The 17,824-nt window shown below is 39.7% G+C and overlaps 1 protein-coding gene across 1 annotated transcript in view; it reads right to left on the bottom strand.

The window, feature by feature from the left end:
* UGGT2 (UDP-glucose glycoprotein glucosyltransferase 2) overlaps positions 1-16,555 on the bottom strand; it is a 78,426-nt gene extending 61,871 nt beyond the window's left edge. Inside the window, exons 1-5 of the mRNA XM_063304651.1 lie at positions 16,343-16,555; positions 13,023-13,105; positions 3,306-3,436; positions 2,020-2,132; positions 1,306-1,480 (exon numbers count right to left, since the gene is read on the bottom strand). Coding sequence (XP_063160721.1) covers positions 1,306-1,480; positions 2,020-2,132; positions 3,306-3,436; positions 13,023-13,105; positions 16,343-16,485 — 645 coding nt within the window. The 5' untranslated portion in view covers positions 16,486-16,555. The remainder of the gene's footprint in view (positions 1-1,305; positions 1,481-2,019; positions 2,133-3,305; positions 3,437-13,022; positions 13,106-16,342) is intronic.
* Between the last annotated feature and the right edge of the window lie 1,269 nt (positions 16,556-17,824).

Here is a 17,824-nt window from a genome sequence, read left to right as displayed (position 1 = left end):
TGCTATTAAGTAGTGGTTAGCTGACTGTGAATGCAGGGCACCAAATTGCTGACAAAAGCAGGACTTAAAAATGCTTAACTGGGAGTAAAAACCACTGGACACATAGAATTTTCTTCTGATTAAGTACACGCACATAGGATGAAGAACCACTTTAATTCCATCCCCCAAACTGTGTGTTGTAGGCATCAGTATGCCAAAACAGATAAAGAATGGCTTACAAAATTGAATCCAGCAGACTGGATGCATTGATTGCTACCTTTCAATCAAGGGCATCTAAGGCAGCACTAATTCTCCCTGGCCTTTCAAGAAGCATCATCTGGAAGAAGGAAGTATAGAGTTTCCCAACATACCAGTAGTAAAGAACAGGACAACCTGGGAAGTATTACTATTACTTAGGAAAAAAAAATGTATCCCCCTACCAACCAGAAGAAAGACAGGAGAATACACAAGAAATATATTAACTGGGCAATTGCAAGGATTATGGCTTATACAAAAAAAATCATGAAAACAAATCATGGCTTAATGTAGTGATTGATCCAGCCTGTTAGTATGTAGAAGCTTCTAGCCACAATTGGGAGACATGAAGCATACTGAGGCTTAACACACTTTCTCTTCCTCACAAATGATCCATTCTTGTTTTGGTTCATTCTAATAACAGTGTAGCATTAGATATATATATATTGGTTATAACCATAGCTAACATAAAACACATTTCTTCTAATGTTGGGCATTTCTAACATTGCTCTTGAAATCAGTGTCTGAAAACAATCTTCACTAGTATTCCTCAGTCTTAACTAGGCATTATAAAAAGAATATACTGTATGTACAGTAGTCTCTGTGCATGAGTTGAATCATTATTCAACCCAAGATTCCCTTCCCATGTACAGTTAATGCTTCTTGAGAAAGTACTGTGTCCATCTTTTGGGTAAAACAATGGTATACGACCTTTTCACGTATATAGACCAAAATGTCACTGGAAACATTTATGGACTGAGGTCAACAATGCAGCATCCAGAGACAGAATTCATTTATGATGTATTTGGTGATATTGTGAAAACTGGCAATATCAGCAAAAGTCACAAGATTTTGTAAGATTTTGGCCATTTTGTGAGGTTCTGTCCATTTCAAAAAAATATATATATTTTGGCACCTGCATCATGGTCAACCTGCAGTACCCTCTGCAAAACACAATTTGGGAATTTAAAGAAAGAATTAAGTATTAAATGCTACAGTGCATTGGAAACGTGAAAGGAAATCACTATATTTTTAATGTTCGTTAACAGTAACATTTCCACATATACCTACCTGGACAAAATGTCGGAGAATGTAAACAAATTCCTCCTTTTGTGCTTTTTCAGATAGGACTTTGTGAAATGTGGCAAAATCTTTTGTACCCACTTCAGCATAAAGGATCACTACTAGGGCAGGTTCCATGAGTGTAGGGAATTTATGGTCTCCTTTGAACAGATATGGCTTGGGCCTTGGGTTAAGAAAAAAATAACTGTTCAGCTCAGCATGAATGATACTTCAGTTAAATATGCCAAAAAAGGGGCAACTGGCAAAGTATATAATAGTGCAGATCTAAAACTCACCTTCACCAAAGTTAGTCCTACTGTGTTGATGGGGACTACCATATGGTACTTAGGTATTGGACTATAACTAGTTGCAGAATAGCACCAACAAAGCAATGAAGCTACTTTATTTATCCTGCAACATGAATACTTCTTTGGGAACATGGACCAAATAAATAGTCATTACAGATTAATAAATAGCTCCAACTGCAGCTGAATTTATGCTTGGTTGAAAGTCTAATGCTAGAGGAAGAATATTTTTTCTCTTGAACAAAATGTGCCCCCTATCTATGTTGCCTATCTTGCTTGATAATATTTGGCACACAACCCGTATTGTTTTAAAGCCCTGGATTTTACCCATATCACTGTGTTTAATGTTCATCTTGCATGGGGTAAGGAGCTTCAAAAAAAAAATTAAAAACCATTCAATATAGCTCACTACATTTACCTTGATGCAGCTGTCTTCAGAAGCTTCTTAATTTCGTTAGTCTTACAGGTGCTTTTCCCATGGATAACCACAAATGCACTGCAACCTCTTGGGGGAGGCTCATCAGCTGCGATCTAATATTTCAGCAATTACATTCAAGCCAGCCAATACATTTTCATTTCATATTACAAATAATGTAGCCTACTTTGATTAAAACAGTTCATCAACTGCTATCTCATTGTGTTTAAATACCAAGCATGTGAGGAGAACATAATGAAAAATTCAAAACCCGGGAAGAACAGTGTATCAATTTCTACAGACTCCAACCATCATCAATATCACTAGTTTAGCAAAAGAACATTAGAGAGGTTTGTATGCAAACTTTTAAACAAATGTTCAACATACTTCCATAATATCAGTGCACTTTATAAAGTTCAACTTTCAAAAGCAGATTTTGTGAATTTCTGAAACATACTTGAGGTTGTCATATTTCTATCCAGCTAATTACAAATATGACCTTCTTGTATGCCAACATCTACCAGTTATAGGTTTCTTGGAAGTTTGTAGCACAGAGTAAAAACAAACTAGAAATTCATATCCTCAAAAGCAAATTGGTTAATTCTAAACAGTAAAGGATTTTTTTCTGCATACAGGCTCAGGCAGACTTTTTCTTTTTCTAGATGTAGTTTCCTATTGTGGAATCAGGCAAAAGTCTTGAAATCAAAGTTACTCAAGACTTGAAACAAAGGTGCTTTTTACAAGAGGAACATTGTCCCAGCCAACAGGGCCAGTGGTGAGGGACTTTGGAAGTTGTAATTCAGCAGTTTTTGGAGTAACACCAGTCCCTGATCTCTGTTCTTAGCTTTTTAAGACACCCACAGGATTCACCTAAAAGACACCAAACTGTACCTTCCCTTACTCTTCCACAAGATATAAAATGAAGAGAACTTGTATTCAGAGTAATAGGTTCTCCTGGATCTCTCAATAATTATAGAGGCCAATTGGAAATCCACTTCTGAGCAAACTCTGGATAAAGCCCTGGAAGAAGAGGTCATTCAGATGCCTCTAATCACATTTAGGGACTCATCTTGACAGTTGCTTACAAGGTAGCCATCAAAGGGAGACTAAGGGAGCCATCAAAGTCATCTAAGCGACATGGCAAGCATCTGCAGGAGAACTGCTGAGTGAAGGCAGCCACTAAAAGGAGCTATTTTTTTAAAAAGTTTCTATTGGGGTGGTTCATATAAAATAACCTGAGAACTGTAATCATACTCAGGTTCCTAGCATGTACAGCCAATTTTACACACCTGTTGAAACATCTGAATAGTTGGAGAAAATGCTCGTAAGGAGAGAGAAAATTTCAGAAGATTAATCTGCAAATTTGACAGGAACTGCCCAGCTTTCTTCAGGAGTAAATTGTAATAAGAGTGTTCCGAGACTGTATTAAAAAAGAAAAGAAATATAAGCAAAATATAAATATCTGGGTAAAACAAAATATTTATGGAGCTTTCAAACATCAGCAGCCTGATAGCACAGTGTTCAACTTTATAGTTGTGGGCTGGGAAGAAGAATGGAAGTAGCCAAGTAAGAAAGCCTGAAGAAGAGACATGGGTATAACTACCTGGTAAAGTCTTTCAGGGGAGCATGAAAAACTGCCTTAGAGTGATGCTATAAAGCTGCAAGAGTTGCTACAGAGGGCATGACTTGAAGCAATGTTAAAACTTAGGTTCAGGTTAATTATTTGGAAGAACCGGAGTGTATGAGTTGTCAGCCAGTGGAACAGGCTGCCACATGAACTGGTGAGTTCTCATTCACTAGAGCAGCTCAAACAGAGGCTTGGATGGTCATCTGTTAGAGATGCTCTAGTGCAGTGTTTCTCAACCTTGGCAATTTTAAGATGTGTGGACTTCAACTCCCAGAATTCCTCAGCCAGCCTTGCTGAAGTTCACCCATTGTAAAGTTGCCAAGGTTGAGAAACACTGTTCTAGTGGATCTGCATTGAACAGGGAGTTGGTTTCTTCCAATTCTATGTCTATGTGGTCGAGCCTAAGATAGATGTGAAATCCCTTTGTAACCTCTACTAATTGCCTTTATTGTTTTCATTATTTTTCTGTTTGCCTGTTTTTTTTAATATTTCTACACACTGTTCACAATTCAGGTAACTCTGTAATCCTCCCACATAACCTGGGTTATTGGGCAGATTAAAAATAGCAAAAATAATCACTTTGCCAAATGAAAAGACCTGTAATGTGGATGAAATGACAACATGAAGGCACACATGTAAAAGTGAAAAACACAAGGTAGAATTGGAGGCAGGATAAACAGACGGAAACAAAAACAGGGCTTTTTTTCCTACAAAGTGATTATGGACACGACTATCTTTTAATAAATAGCAATTACAGTTCCAAACCTGACTGAACACCTGGGCAGGTCCTGAAGGACTAACAATTAACCTGAAAGCACCACCCTCAAAACAATTGAAACATTTAAGGACTTTGCCTTACTGAATAAAGCACTTTGAACATGTAACAATTTGATATGGGGACGAGAGAACATCTACTGTAGTTTAGGACACACTCTAAGTCTGAAGTCCACCCACTACACCTGCCTGTTCCTTCTTTGCCTTTAGATACTGAGAACATGTAGAGTCCTGGGAAATGGAGGGAGTTGTAAGGAAATTTAGTTTTTTTACCTACTAGCTCTAGATAAGTGTGAAGAGATAGATCTCCCTTGAGGACATGGTCATGTAGTTTTTTTGGCAATATTACAGAAGCGGTTCTTCAGCAAAGGATCGTTACCTTGTCGTGGTGCTGGAGCTTGAGCACCTCAATGATGCCATAAGCTAAACCGTGAAGGGCCACCCAAGACGGGAAGGTCATGACAGAGAGGTCAGACTAAATGTGATCCCTGGGGAAGGTAATGGCAACCCACCCCAGTATTCTTGCCGTGAAAACTAAATGGATCAGTACAACCAGAGATATGTCAGTATACCATCGGAAGATGAGACCCCCAGGTCAGAAGATGGTCAAAATGCTACTTGGGAGGAACAGAGGATGAGTTCAACTAGCCCCAGACGTCATGACGCAGCTAGCTCAAAGCCGAAAGGACGGCTAGCAGCCGACGGTGCTGGTGGTGAACGGCGAATCCAATGTTCTAAGGATCAACACACCATTGGAACCTGGAATGTAAGATCTATGAGCCAGGGCAAATTGGATGTGGTTATTGGTGAGATGTCAAGATTAAAGATAGACATTCTGGGCGTCAGTGAACTGAAATGGACTGGAATGAGCCACTTCACATCAAATGACCACCAGATCTACTACTGTGGACAAGAGGACCACAGAAGAAATGGAGTAGCCTTCATAATTAATAGTAAAGTGGCTAAAGCAGTGCTTGGATACAATCCAAAAAACGACAGAATGATCTCAATTCAAATTCAGGGCAAGCCATCTAACATCACAGTGATCCAAATATACGCCCCAACCACAAATGCTGAAGAAGCTGAAGTAGAGCAGTTCTATGAGGATCTGCAGCACCTATTGGACGACACGCCTAAAAGAGATGTTATTTTCATCACAGGAGACTGGAATGCTAAGGTGGGCAGTCAAATGACACCTGGAATTACAGGTAAGTATGGCCTGGGAGAACAAAACGAAGCAGGACATAGGCTGATAGAATTTTGCCAAGACAATTCACTCTGCATAACAAACACTCTCTTTCAACAACCTAAGAGACGGCTTTATACATGGACTTCACCAGATGGACAACACTGAAATCAGATTGACTACATCCTTTGCAGCCAAAGGTGGCGGACATCTGTACAGTGGGTAAAAACAAGACCTGGAGCTGACTGTAGTTCCAATCACGAACTTCTTCTTGCACAATTTAGGATCAGACTAAAGAGATTAGGGAAGACCCACAGATCAGCTAGATATGAGCTCACTAATATTCCTAAGGAATATGCAGTGGAGGTGAAGAATAGATTTAAGGGACTGGACTTAGTAGATAGGGTCCCGGAAGAACTCTGGACAGAAGTTGGCAGCATTGTTCAGGAGGCGGCAACAAAATACATCCCAAAGAAAGAGAAAACCAAGAAGGCAAAATGGCTGTCTGCTGAGACACTAGAAGTAGCCCAAGAAAGAAGGAAAGCAAAAGGCAACAGTGATAGGGGGAGATATGCCCAATTAAATGCAAAATTCCAGAGGTTAGCCAGAAGAGATAAGGAATTACTTTTAAACAAGCAATGCGCAGAAGTGGAAGAAGACAATAAAATAGGAAGGACAAGAGACCTCTTCCAGAAAATTAGAAACATCGGAGGTAAATTCCAGGCAAAAATGGGTATGATCAAAAACAAAGATGGCAAGGACCTAACAGAAGAAGAAGAGATCAAGAAAAGGTGGCAAGAATATACAGAAGACCTGTATAGGAAGGATAACAATATCGGGGATAGCTTTGATGGTGTGGTCAGTGAGCTAGAGCCAGACATCCTGAAGAGTGAGGTTGAGTGGGCCTTAAGAAGCATTGCTAATAACAAGGCAGCAGGAGATGACGGCATCCCAGCTGAACTGTTCAAAATCTTGCAAGATGATGCTTTCAAGGTAATGCATGCTATATGCCAGCAAATTTGGAAAACACAAGAATGGCCATCAGATTGGAAAAAATCAACTTATATCCCCATACCAAAAAAGGGGAACACTAAAGAATGTTCAAACTATCGAACAGTGGCACTCATTTCACATGCCAGTAAGGTAATGCTCAAGATCCTGCAAGGTAGACTTCAGCAGTTCATGGAGCGAGAATTGCCAGATGTACAAGCTGGGTTTAGAAAAGGCAGAGGAACTAGAGACCAAATTGCCAATATCCGCTGGATAATGGAAAAAGCCAGGGAGTTTCAGAAAAACATCTATTTCTGTTTTATTTACTATTCTAAAGCCTTTGACTGTGTGGACCATAACAAATTGTGGCAAGTTCTTAGCAGTATGGGGATACCAAGTCATCTTGTCTGCCTCCTGAAGAATCTGTATAACGACCAAGTAGCAACAGTAAGAACAGACCACGGAACAACGGACTGGTTTAAGATTGGGAAAGGAGTACGGCAGGGCTGTATCCTCTCACCTTACCTATTCAACTTGTACGCAGAACACATCATGCGACATGCTGGGCTTGAGGAATCCAAGGCTGGAGTTAAAATCGCTGGAAGAAACATTAACAATCTCAGATATGCAGATGATACCACTTTGATGGCTGAAAGTGAAGGGGAACTGAGGAGCCTTATGATGAAGGTGAAAGAAGAAAGTGCAAAAGCTGGCTTGCAGCTAAACCTCAAAAAAACCAAGATTATGGCAACCAGCTTGATTGATAACTGGCAAATAGAGGGAGAAAATGTAGAAGCAGTGAAAAACTTTGTATTCCTAGGTGTGAAGATTACTGCAGATGCTGACTGCAGTCAGGAAATCAGAAGACGCTTAATCCTTGGGAGAAGAGCAATGACAAATCTCGACAAAATGGTTAAGAGCAGAGACATCACACTGACAACAAAGGCCCGCATAGTTAAAGCAATGGTGTTCCTCGTAGTAACATATGGCTGCGAGAGCTGGACCATAAGGAAGGCTGAGAGAAGGAAGATAGATGCTTTGGAACTGTGGTGTTGGAGGAAAATTCTGAGAGTGCCTTGGACTGCAAGAAGATCAAACCAGTCCATCCTCCAGGAAATTAAGCCAGACTGCTCACTTGAGGGAACGATATTAAAGGCCAAACTGAAATACTTTGGCCACATAAAGAGAAGACAGGACAGCCTGGAGAAGATGTTGATGTTAGGCAGAGTGGAGGGCAAAAGGAAGAGGGGCCGACCAAGGGCAAGGTGGATGGATGATATTCTAGAGGTGACGGACTTGTCCCTGGGGGAGCTGGGGGTGTTGACGACCGACAGGAAGCTCTGGCGTAGGTTGGTCCATGAAGTCACGAAGAGTCGGAAGCGACTAAATGAATAAACAACAAAGAGAAGCGGTTGTATTACCTTCTTCCAGGATTCCTTTTTTGACTAACCAATGTAGCCCACAGCCCTAGCGTTTCCTGATATTCTCCCATCCCAGTATTAATCATGTCTGACTTGCTTAGCTTTTTCAGTATCAGTCATGAGGGAGGGGAAGAGATGCTGCCTAGGGAAGAATCAGATAAAAGGGGGAGGAGCCTGCAGCTGCATAACGGGTGCAGAAAGAAACTTAGAAAGGATCCACCCTAACTTATCAGGCTGTAAAAAGAGACAGCGGGAGATTAGTTCTTTCAGACTTGAAAGATGCTGTTAATGTAGCCTTACAATAAAAATAGAATTAGCCCATCTTGTTGTGTTTCTTGTCTGGTCTACATGGGAGCTGACAATCAGCTAGGTTTTGCTACCTGCTGTGATTCCCAGTATGTATGCCATTTCAATCCAATTAATACTGGAAAGATTCCATTAGATCTAGAAATAGATGCAAGTGGAAAACCCTAGAATATGAACCCTTACCATTTCCTTTATATGGTCTCTGGGTGCTGACAATTTGTTGCAGCTTGACTGAATATAATCTTGAATATGATCAACTGAGATTTACAAAAATAACTTTACAGCTTTATTAAAAAAATAAATTTTCCCTAACATTCAAGCAAATCCAGATTTACATGAGTGAAGAGATCATTAGAAGCACAATCTTCTAATCAGCATGATTAAAAGAGTTAGCAACATTTTGAAATTTGACCATAATTCTCACTTTCACGCTTTTGATTCCCATAGCAAAATTAAACTTTTTGCCTCTAAATATAGAGCTAATTTTTTTTATCACTTTACATTCAGAACTTTCAGCCATCAAGGGGTCTGACCAGCGCTCTCAGTTCAACCCAATATCTGGGCTTGACTAAATGCAAACACAGTAAAGCAAATCTGTCACATGTACAATCACAACTTGTTCTTAAATCTTGCATAATAAAGTATATTCAAGAAAACCCAGTCCATTCTGGCATTGAAGGCACAGCAAAATGGCTTGGTTAAAGATGTTCAGGCATATAGCTCAAGAGAGCAAGCATCCAAAAGATCAACAATTGGCCAGCCAAGTACGAGCAGTCAGAGATGAGAGGTAAAGGGAACAGCAGTTAACTAATGAAAAATCACAGGGGACAAAAGGCCTTCTGACTGCTGACTCCCACAAAGAGTGTGGGAACAACCCCCTTGGAATTTAAGGAAGAAGTATGAAAACCCCTAAAATAAGTATAAAAATTTGGCATGAGTAATTTAGAAAAAAAAAATGTTTTTACTCATTTATTTATTTATTCATTCAGTTTGTTATGATCAGTGGTCAAAACAATAAATTGATTGAATTGAAGTATTCATTCATTCATATACTCCCCATTCGAAAATTCTGAAAGTTTAACCAAGAGAGACACCATAAAATCAAGATCAGTAAAAATCAGTAAAATCAGAAACCTAGCCTCACCAGCAAATATCAACACATACACACAAAACATAAATCAAAGCCTGCCTGACCTAAATAATCTTAACTGCTTTGTGGAAAACATATAATGATTTACCTAGGCAGGCCTCCAGAGGCATGGTCTGGCACAGTGTTGTATATATTGTGTTTGTACTATGTTCTATAGTCTATATATTGCTTTGTACAGTCAGCTGATAGTGAATTTGAGGGCAATTCACATCTTATTTTTTTCCCAGGGTAGCTTCCTGGGGTATACATGATGGGGTATACCATGCTCTAACGGTAGTCACACCAATTGTAGTAGCCACAGAAATAAATGTACAGGCACATATAGCCCAATTCACACTGAGGTTCATCATTTGCAAAGGAAAAATAAGCACTGTTATTTGCTACAGTTAGACCTGCCAAAGAGATTGTGTACATTCATTTAGCAGATCTGCACTACAAGTGTGCCTAAGTTTGATATACTGGTTAATACAGGCACTGATGAGAGCCAAGCTCATGTCCTCCCTCAGCCATAGAAGCTTGGTGGGTAACTTTGGGCTAGTCCCTCCTCAAATTTTCAAACAGAGGCATCAGTACAGATGAGAAATTCATCTCCAACCAATGATTTCCTTTTTATATAGTCTTTAGATTGGCAGAAATTAAAATGAGACTAGAAAAAAGAAGAAACAGTGTTTTCGTGTTGCATCTGACTTCTTAGTGTCCTATAGAGGATTTCTATAGGAAACTCAGGAACATTTATTTTCAATCATCCTTAGTTTTGTTCTGTTTTGTTTTGTTTACAAAAATCTGCATCTTACTCAAAAGGTCTGAGTTAGAACATAAAGGGCATAATTTTACAAGTCCTAGTATTATACCATCTCTTAAAATAGAATAAGCCACTTAAATTATTGTTCAATCCAGGGCAACTCACTTCAACTTTGTCCTGTAATGACTCTGTGCTCCATGGATCTGTTTCAGTACACATTTCCTGCTTTGGGTTGCTATACATGTAAAAACCATATATGTCACAGTCAGCAGAGTAATAGTGAGGTGATGCCAGATGTTGTAGAATGACTGGGACAGCTTTCATCGAAGTTGTATCCTTGAGATACTTGGAACTACATTGCCCTTCATTCCAGTCAGATGAGGGCTGTAGTCCAAACAACTGGAGAAGTCTGAGCTAGGGATTATTATCAGATTAAAAAGAATATTCTTCCCAGACTTCCAGTGGAGACATGGCAAGCTAAACACATCTCTGTGGAGAACAGAGACAACGACCGCAGCAAAGCCCAAAGAACCAGTGAGTAGACAAGTTCTTTGGAACCTCTCCAGACAAGGAGAGGACAGGAGATCATCCACATGCGCTCTGGACAGTTGCTCCTCTTGAGGAGACTGCAAGACAGCAGTCCGTGGATTTGAGTGCCAGGAGACAAAGGGATCAATCATCAAGCTGACAACTGCGGCGGAGCCCTTTAAAGGACACTAAGTTTGCTAACCTTGCTTCTAATCATTTTCAGAAATTGCACATTTAACTATTTTAAGGCTATTAGAGATCTTCAGAATGACAAGTTTGAAAAGCCACCTGGTGAATCTATCTTCATATCTGAACAAAAGAAAAATTAACTATAAGAACTTAAAGAATTTGAAATAAATGGCAAAAAGCTAAGTAAGATTTTGAACCAAGAAAGTTACAAACAAATTAAGGGTCCAGACATTTGGAATATTGAAACTTTTACTAAAAGGTTTTGGAACTAACTATATAAAATAAACAACTTTTCATGGGAACCAGAATTATTTTGTCTACTGAGATTATATGAAAGAGATAATAGAGATTAGAGACCTTATTATTTAAACTAAACACTAGAGGCTTGCAGAGATGGCTAAATTGGCTTCCTTGATTACAGAAAAGACAGTATCTACATTTATGGCTGACTGAAAACCCCTTACAGATTTTTTTCATGAAACAGAAAAAAATTGCACTTATGACTCGTGGTTTTGATGATTAGAAAAAAAATTAGACAATACAAAAAAGTGAGCTTTTTTGTAATCATAGAGTAAGAGATAACTTTGTAATCATACTTACATTTGCTGCAAAGGAAATCGGAAGCTTTTTCTATTTCTTTTTACCTTTTTTTCTGCACTTTTTTTCTTTACCCTCTTTTTTTGTTTTCTTTACTCTGTATTTGTTTGTGTTAGTTTTTATGTTCTCTCTAAACTTTTAATAAAATTTATACAAAAAGTAAATAAACTAGACACTAGAGGGAAATAAAGATACCAGGCAAAATGAAAAAAAAATCTGCCTTTGGTTTTGATTCTGATTGGGATTTACAAAATGACACAAAACATTTAAAATATTAAAGGAAATCTTTGAAGAATGGGGCGAGAAATTAGCAGCCACAACATTAACAATATCAGTAACGATGTCTGCTTCTATGGATAGACTGTGTTTAAATGATGTTAATGAAGGAATGACAGATGTGAAACAAATTTTGCTTGATGCAGAAATAGTGGAATCAGAAATACTGGATTAAAAAAAAGTGTGGATTACAAGATAAAGAAGGTATTTAAAGTGGAAATACAAGTGGCAGGCCAAGAGAATGACCTGGATAAGGACTCTTTACTGGATATACAAAAGAAGCTGGTTGAAGTTTTAAAAATTAAAGGAGAAATGCAAATGATAAACCAAGAGAATGACCTGGATAATGTATTTTTATTGGATTTACAAAAGAGGCTTGTTAAAGCCTTGAAGAAGCCTATGTGATGGGACAAAGAAGAATTGAAAAGAGATCAAATCCTATGGCAATATTTGAATGAACTAAAGATTAAGATTTTCAGAGGTAAAAGAAAGAAATATAAAGTTGGTTTATTTAGTCAAGGTTAAAATAAGACATGCTTTTATAAAATTCTGGCAATCCTTTATGGACCTTTTGCTAACATCAGGATTGAAAAGTTGATGTCTTTTGGATTTGCTTATAGATAAGGGATGGGTTATGGGAAGAAGAGATATCTGTTTGTAACCTTATAGGGGGTGAAGAGCTACCAAACTTGTTTATACCTGTTGTGATGAAGACTGGAAGTCACTTCTTTATACATACAGTATATTTTCTTTTTCTTTATTTCACTCTTCCCATTTTCTTTTCTTTCTTCTTTTTTACATTTTCTTTTTTTGCACTTTTTACTCTTTATATGAATATTCTTTCCATAATATTTTCTCTCCCCCCCTTCAAGTTAGAACATCTGTATCTAAAATACGTTGAAATAAAATTTTGTAAAAGAAGAAAACTTCTGAAAACTAAAGATATGATGAAGGATAAATACAATGGCAGTGAGAACATAAGTACATATTGCCAGATATTTAATGAAGACCTGAATATAGGGCTAGCTTTCTCTGTGTCCGGGGCGAGGCACCTCATCTCATACAGCAGACATTAGGAAGAGAGATGCTTCCTTTGGATTTTCTGTCCAAGATGTTTTTAACTATCTCAGGAAACTTGACTCATTGGTGACAGACTCCAGACTGAAATACAACTTGAGATTATATAGCTATTCACAGAAAGATTTTGACAAGTTGCTTACCTCCTTTTTTATATATTGTTAGTTCTTTCACCGTTTCCAAAAACTGCCAGAATTTCTCATTGCTTTCTTCTGCAATGAATTCACTGTTAAATGTATATTTAAAAAATTAATATAGTTCATAACAGATACATTTTAAAAAATCTAAGTATTTACCAGGATGTAATCTATCACTTACCTCGAAAGAACAATGAACACTTTATAGGGAAAATGAAACTATATAGTGTTGTATAGAATGGTTTCTAGACTACAAGCTAGTAAACCAAGTCAGAGTGAGAAGTGCTGAAAAAAGACATATGTAGCTGTAGCATACTGAAGTCAAAAGACAGTCAATAGGGCCGTAATCCTGTCAAATGCATCTTGACAGTTTTCTACTTGAAATTAACGGCTATGTGAGAAAACATGCTTAGGACTGCTCTGCAAACTCCTCTTAACAGGCTTTTTATAGAGGTGCAATTATTGAGTCTAATAATATTCACCATCACAAAAATAATTCAGAATTATAGCATTCAGTTGGCCGAGAACTCACTAGACAAGCAAGCATTATAAACTGAGTTGATGAATACTGCAATACGAGAAGTACAAGTTCTTCATTCTTCCACATATACAGCATTTGTAACATTTGAGACTACTGAATATAGACTGCTGATTCAATATAAGAGATTTGGAATCAAAATCTGTATATTTTGCATGTTCAGAGATTTCACTGGGTGTCAATGAGATAGAATCCATGAGAGAACATTTTAATTCACTGAATAATATTTTTATTCTACATCCCATTTCTATCTCTCACTGTTCAAAATGAATTAAGAGTATAAACATCTTTGCACACAATTAACTGGCTCACACACAGCCATAATGTGATTAGCTTGGCTTTGACTCAGCATGTTGTATGAACTCAACTAACTGTAATTTATTCACTATACCTTGAATAATAAATCATTGATGAATGCAATTTGTATATCTAGCCAACAGTTGGTCATGCTAACTCAATATGATTCAATCTTGCATTATCAATTTCAGTGATTAACTCATTCTGGATCCAACCCAGAAGCGAGTGGGGACTTGTAGTCCTTCAAATGTGGATGAATTACAGTTCTCAGCATCAATCACAGTTGTCTGTATTAGCTGAGCTGATAAAAAGATTCTCTAATTTCTCCTGTTTACCCTACATTAATAGAACGAAATCAAAAGTTAAATGATCAACTGGATTTTTCTTATTTATTTTACTGAAAATACAACACCGTATGCATTGTCAACTGAAGCAAACTCTTCAACCAACATCAAACTTTTAAAAAGAATCTCAGAGGACAGCTTACTGACTTGTTTATTGCTGAGACATAGCTTGCATCTATTTTGAGGGCAGTGGAAAGAACAAGCTGCCAAAGAGAACAGCACTGATTGCTAGGCAATACATCATAATCTGAGCACCAGAGAATATTTCTTACCTATACAGTATCAAGTAATTTTTTCATTCTTGATCACAGGGGAGGATTAGTTTAAACATAACTGAATGCATAAACGGGTGTGCTCATATCCACATATATGTAAAGTAGCATTAGGCCAAGATTAAAACATGATATCAAGAACCAACATCAAAGTAGCAACTTTTCACATCTATGTCTTGTAAAATGAAGTGTTTTTTCTAACATTCTGTTACTTCATCCAACATAATGCCTTCCACATATGTGTTACACTGTAACTCCTAGTCAGCATATCTGTTGACTATACTGGCTAAGAATTCTGGGAGTTCAACATATCCAGAGAACATCAGTTTTTAGGAAGTAGGTCCTATGATATTGGAATCAGGTTCACAGGACAAGACTTCTACAGCAAAAGGGGGTTTCATCAAAAAGGTGAAACACACTGTACATTGTGATGTAATGACAGCAGCTCTGCCCTGATGTCACATGTCACAACACAAATACAAAATAGGTACATTTGTGTGACAGTGTTGTGACACATTTGCCCACTTTTCCCAAGCCCGCAGATAGCCATGTCACCGGATCACTTGAATTCTGTAAATATTGTGGTGGATTTTTTCCCCATTACAGGACCTGTTAAAAAAACACCCAGTCACCATTTGACTGTCTCCTCTTTTTGGAACTAGCAGCATGGTGATTAAAATGTTATAAACATATTGAAGGAAGGCTGAAAATAAGAAAACTTGGAAATTAATAATCTATACTATTTAATTAGTGGTTTGCAACTTCAAGCCTCTTATTTTGAAGTAATCTTCCTAAAATTTCAGTCTTTGGGAAATATCCTGGAATAGGTCCCAGAAATAAGCACACAACAGATACAGTATGGATATCTGCTGACAAATAATTTAATGCACTTATTCCTTTTGTATGTCACCTTTTCCTCCATGTAGCTCAAACAAGAAGCCTGGTGAAGTGGGTTGGAATGAGAGTGATTAGCTCCAAGCATCCAGTGAACTTCCATCATCACATGTAATCCAAAACCAGACTTTTAAGGCACTCTGCCCTTGCTTGCTCAATCTGGTGTTTCATTAGGACAGTTGGAGAAGGTATTCAATCCAAGTTGTCTAATGATTGGCGCTGGATTTGGGCCAGGGAGACCCACATTCAAGCTTCCACTGTAATTATGGAATCATTGTATGTTTTTTTGTCAATTACTCTCCCTCAGCCTGACCTACCTCAAGGGGTCACGGCAGGGATAGGCTGGGAGGAGACCCATGGGGGAGAGGGGGTGATCATCACACGGGTTGTGATGTCATTGTCTAAATGATGTGGGTAATGTACTGCATGTCCCTTGTGTCATGATGCAACTGATGAAAATTACCCAGTTTGCACGATGTCACTGTGGCTTGTGTGTGGGTTGCTAATGGGAAGACCATGTAAGTCTTCTTGAGCTCTCTAGACAAAAAGTGGGATAATAATGCAACAATAAATAAATACCCTGCATCTCAGTCTACGAGCTTCTTCATCCGTTCACCCACAAGGCATTCCAAAACTTAAGGAAGCCTTTCCAAACTGGAACCGCTGGATAATTAGAGTTGTAATATCAACACATCTGGAAGGCACTAGCCTAGGGAAGGTTGTGCAACGCTTTCCCACCTCTTGCAACTTGCTCCACTGGATTAACTCTTTTCTCGCCTCCTCGTTTGCCTAGCAATTTGGGGAAGAGGGCAGGTTGCGTTTACAAGCCCAGGGGCCATCCCGCCCGATGCCAACAGCGGAGGAAGCTTTTCCCGGGAAGAGGGCATGCGTGTGCCTCTGCTTTCCCGGACTGATTCTCAGCAGTTCTGGCGCTTACCCCTCCACGCACGCACCCACCCACCCACCCACCCAGGCACGCACCTGGCCTCCAGGAGCAGCGGGGTCGCCGGCCACTTGGCCGCCAGCCAGGCAGTCACCGCCTTGCGCGAGGCGCTTTCGGCGCCTCGCGGACCTATGCTAAGGAAGAGCATCCCGGCCACAAAAACAGGCACCAGCCCGGCCATGATCCTCTCGAGTTTTGCCTTTCAAAAAAGGAATCGCCCGGAGCAGCTGCCACGCAAGGCTTCAGCCCAGCCCGGGACCCCGTCCCTCTCTTTCCCGCGAGCCAATCCCTTTGCTCCTTCCCGGCGCGCTCCCGCCTCCTTCAGCCCGGCCTTCTGGCCTCGCGGCTCCCATTGGAACTTTCCTTGGACCAATCGGCGACGAACGCAACAGCGGCGGCTCGGGGAAGCCGGCGCGCGCGGAGGGGAGGGACCTGACGAGCAGTGGGGGCGCGGGGAGGCCACGCGCGCACGTCGCCCCGGGACTGATGGCTGAGAAGGGGCATGCACTGGCGGCGAGGAGCTGGCTGTGATTCGGAGAGTGTTTGTGGAGAAGGGCTTGTTATTTCCTTCTCTTCTCCTATCCCCTTTGTAATCGTCATTCTTTTCCTCAGACTATAACACTTAATAAATTGGTAATCCGCCCTTTCACTATAGCACGGCCTGAGCGAGCCTCAAGATTTAACGGGGCGAGGATAGCGCACAACTCAAGTGACTTTGAGAGGCGCCTACCTCTGTGACCGGGAGCGGGAGGTCCAGCCCTCGGCCCCTGTATTGTGGGGTGGCCCAGGGTTTCTCCGCTCCTGTTTAACATCTATATGAAACCTCCAGAGGAGGGCACCTCTATGTCACTGCCCCTGATAAAGTAAGCAATGCTGTCGATGCCCTGCCTCAGTTATGTAAGAAATACAAGGTAGGGTTTTTGTCTATTTTGAAAAACCTGCTATTTGCGTGTATGTTGCTTGAACCCAGGCAACTTGATTAACTGAGTAAACTATGGTTAAGATAACCAGAGACCAGTATGTCATGCAAACACAGCCCATATGCCCCTCAAATGTCACATCTACCCCTATTACACAGGGCCAAATAAGTTATACAAGGATCTGGTTCACACATCATATTAGGCCCTTGGTTGCTTTTAAATTACATTAATTAAATGTCAGTATGTTATTTTTAATTAAGATTCTATCAAGATGGAGTTGCTACTTGTAAACATCTTTATATCTTGTAACAGAGCTTGCCTAGTGGTCATCTGGATTTTTGCCATTATATAGTTTTGCGAACATTATGGCAACTGCTGCCGTATTTAGGGGAAAACAAGAAAAGGGGCAGTCACTCCTTGGGTTGTTTGGTAGGAGACAGCAGAAGCAGGTCAGAGCCAACTCTGGGAGGAGGAGGAAAGGAAGGTGGCTTTCAGAGTGAATGAGCATTCCTCCACCTGGGGAGAAAAATAAGAGGAAGACAGTGGAAATCCCAAGAACTGAAGTATGGAGAATTGCTCCAGTTCCCAAGAGAGGGCCAG

The sequence above is a fragment of the Candoia aspera genome, chromosome 5, assembly GCF_035149785.1.
Source record: "Candoia aspera isolate rCanAsp1 chromosome 5, rCanAsp1.hap2, whole genome shotgun sequence".
In the NCBI taxonomy this organism is placed as follows: domain Eukaryota; kingdom Metazoa; phylum Chordata; class Lepidosauria; order Squamata; family Boidae; genus Candoia; species Candoia aspera.
The sequence above is the reverse complement of the archived record's forward strand: the minus strand, read 5'-3'. Positions and strand labels throughout refer to the sequence as shown.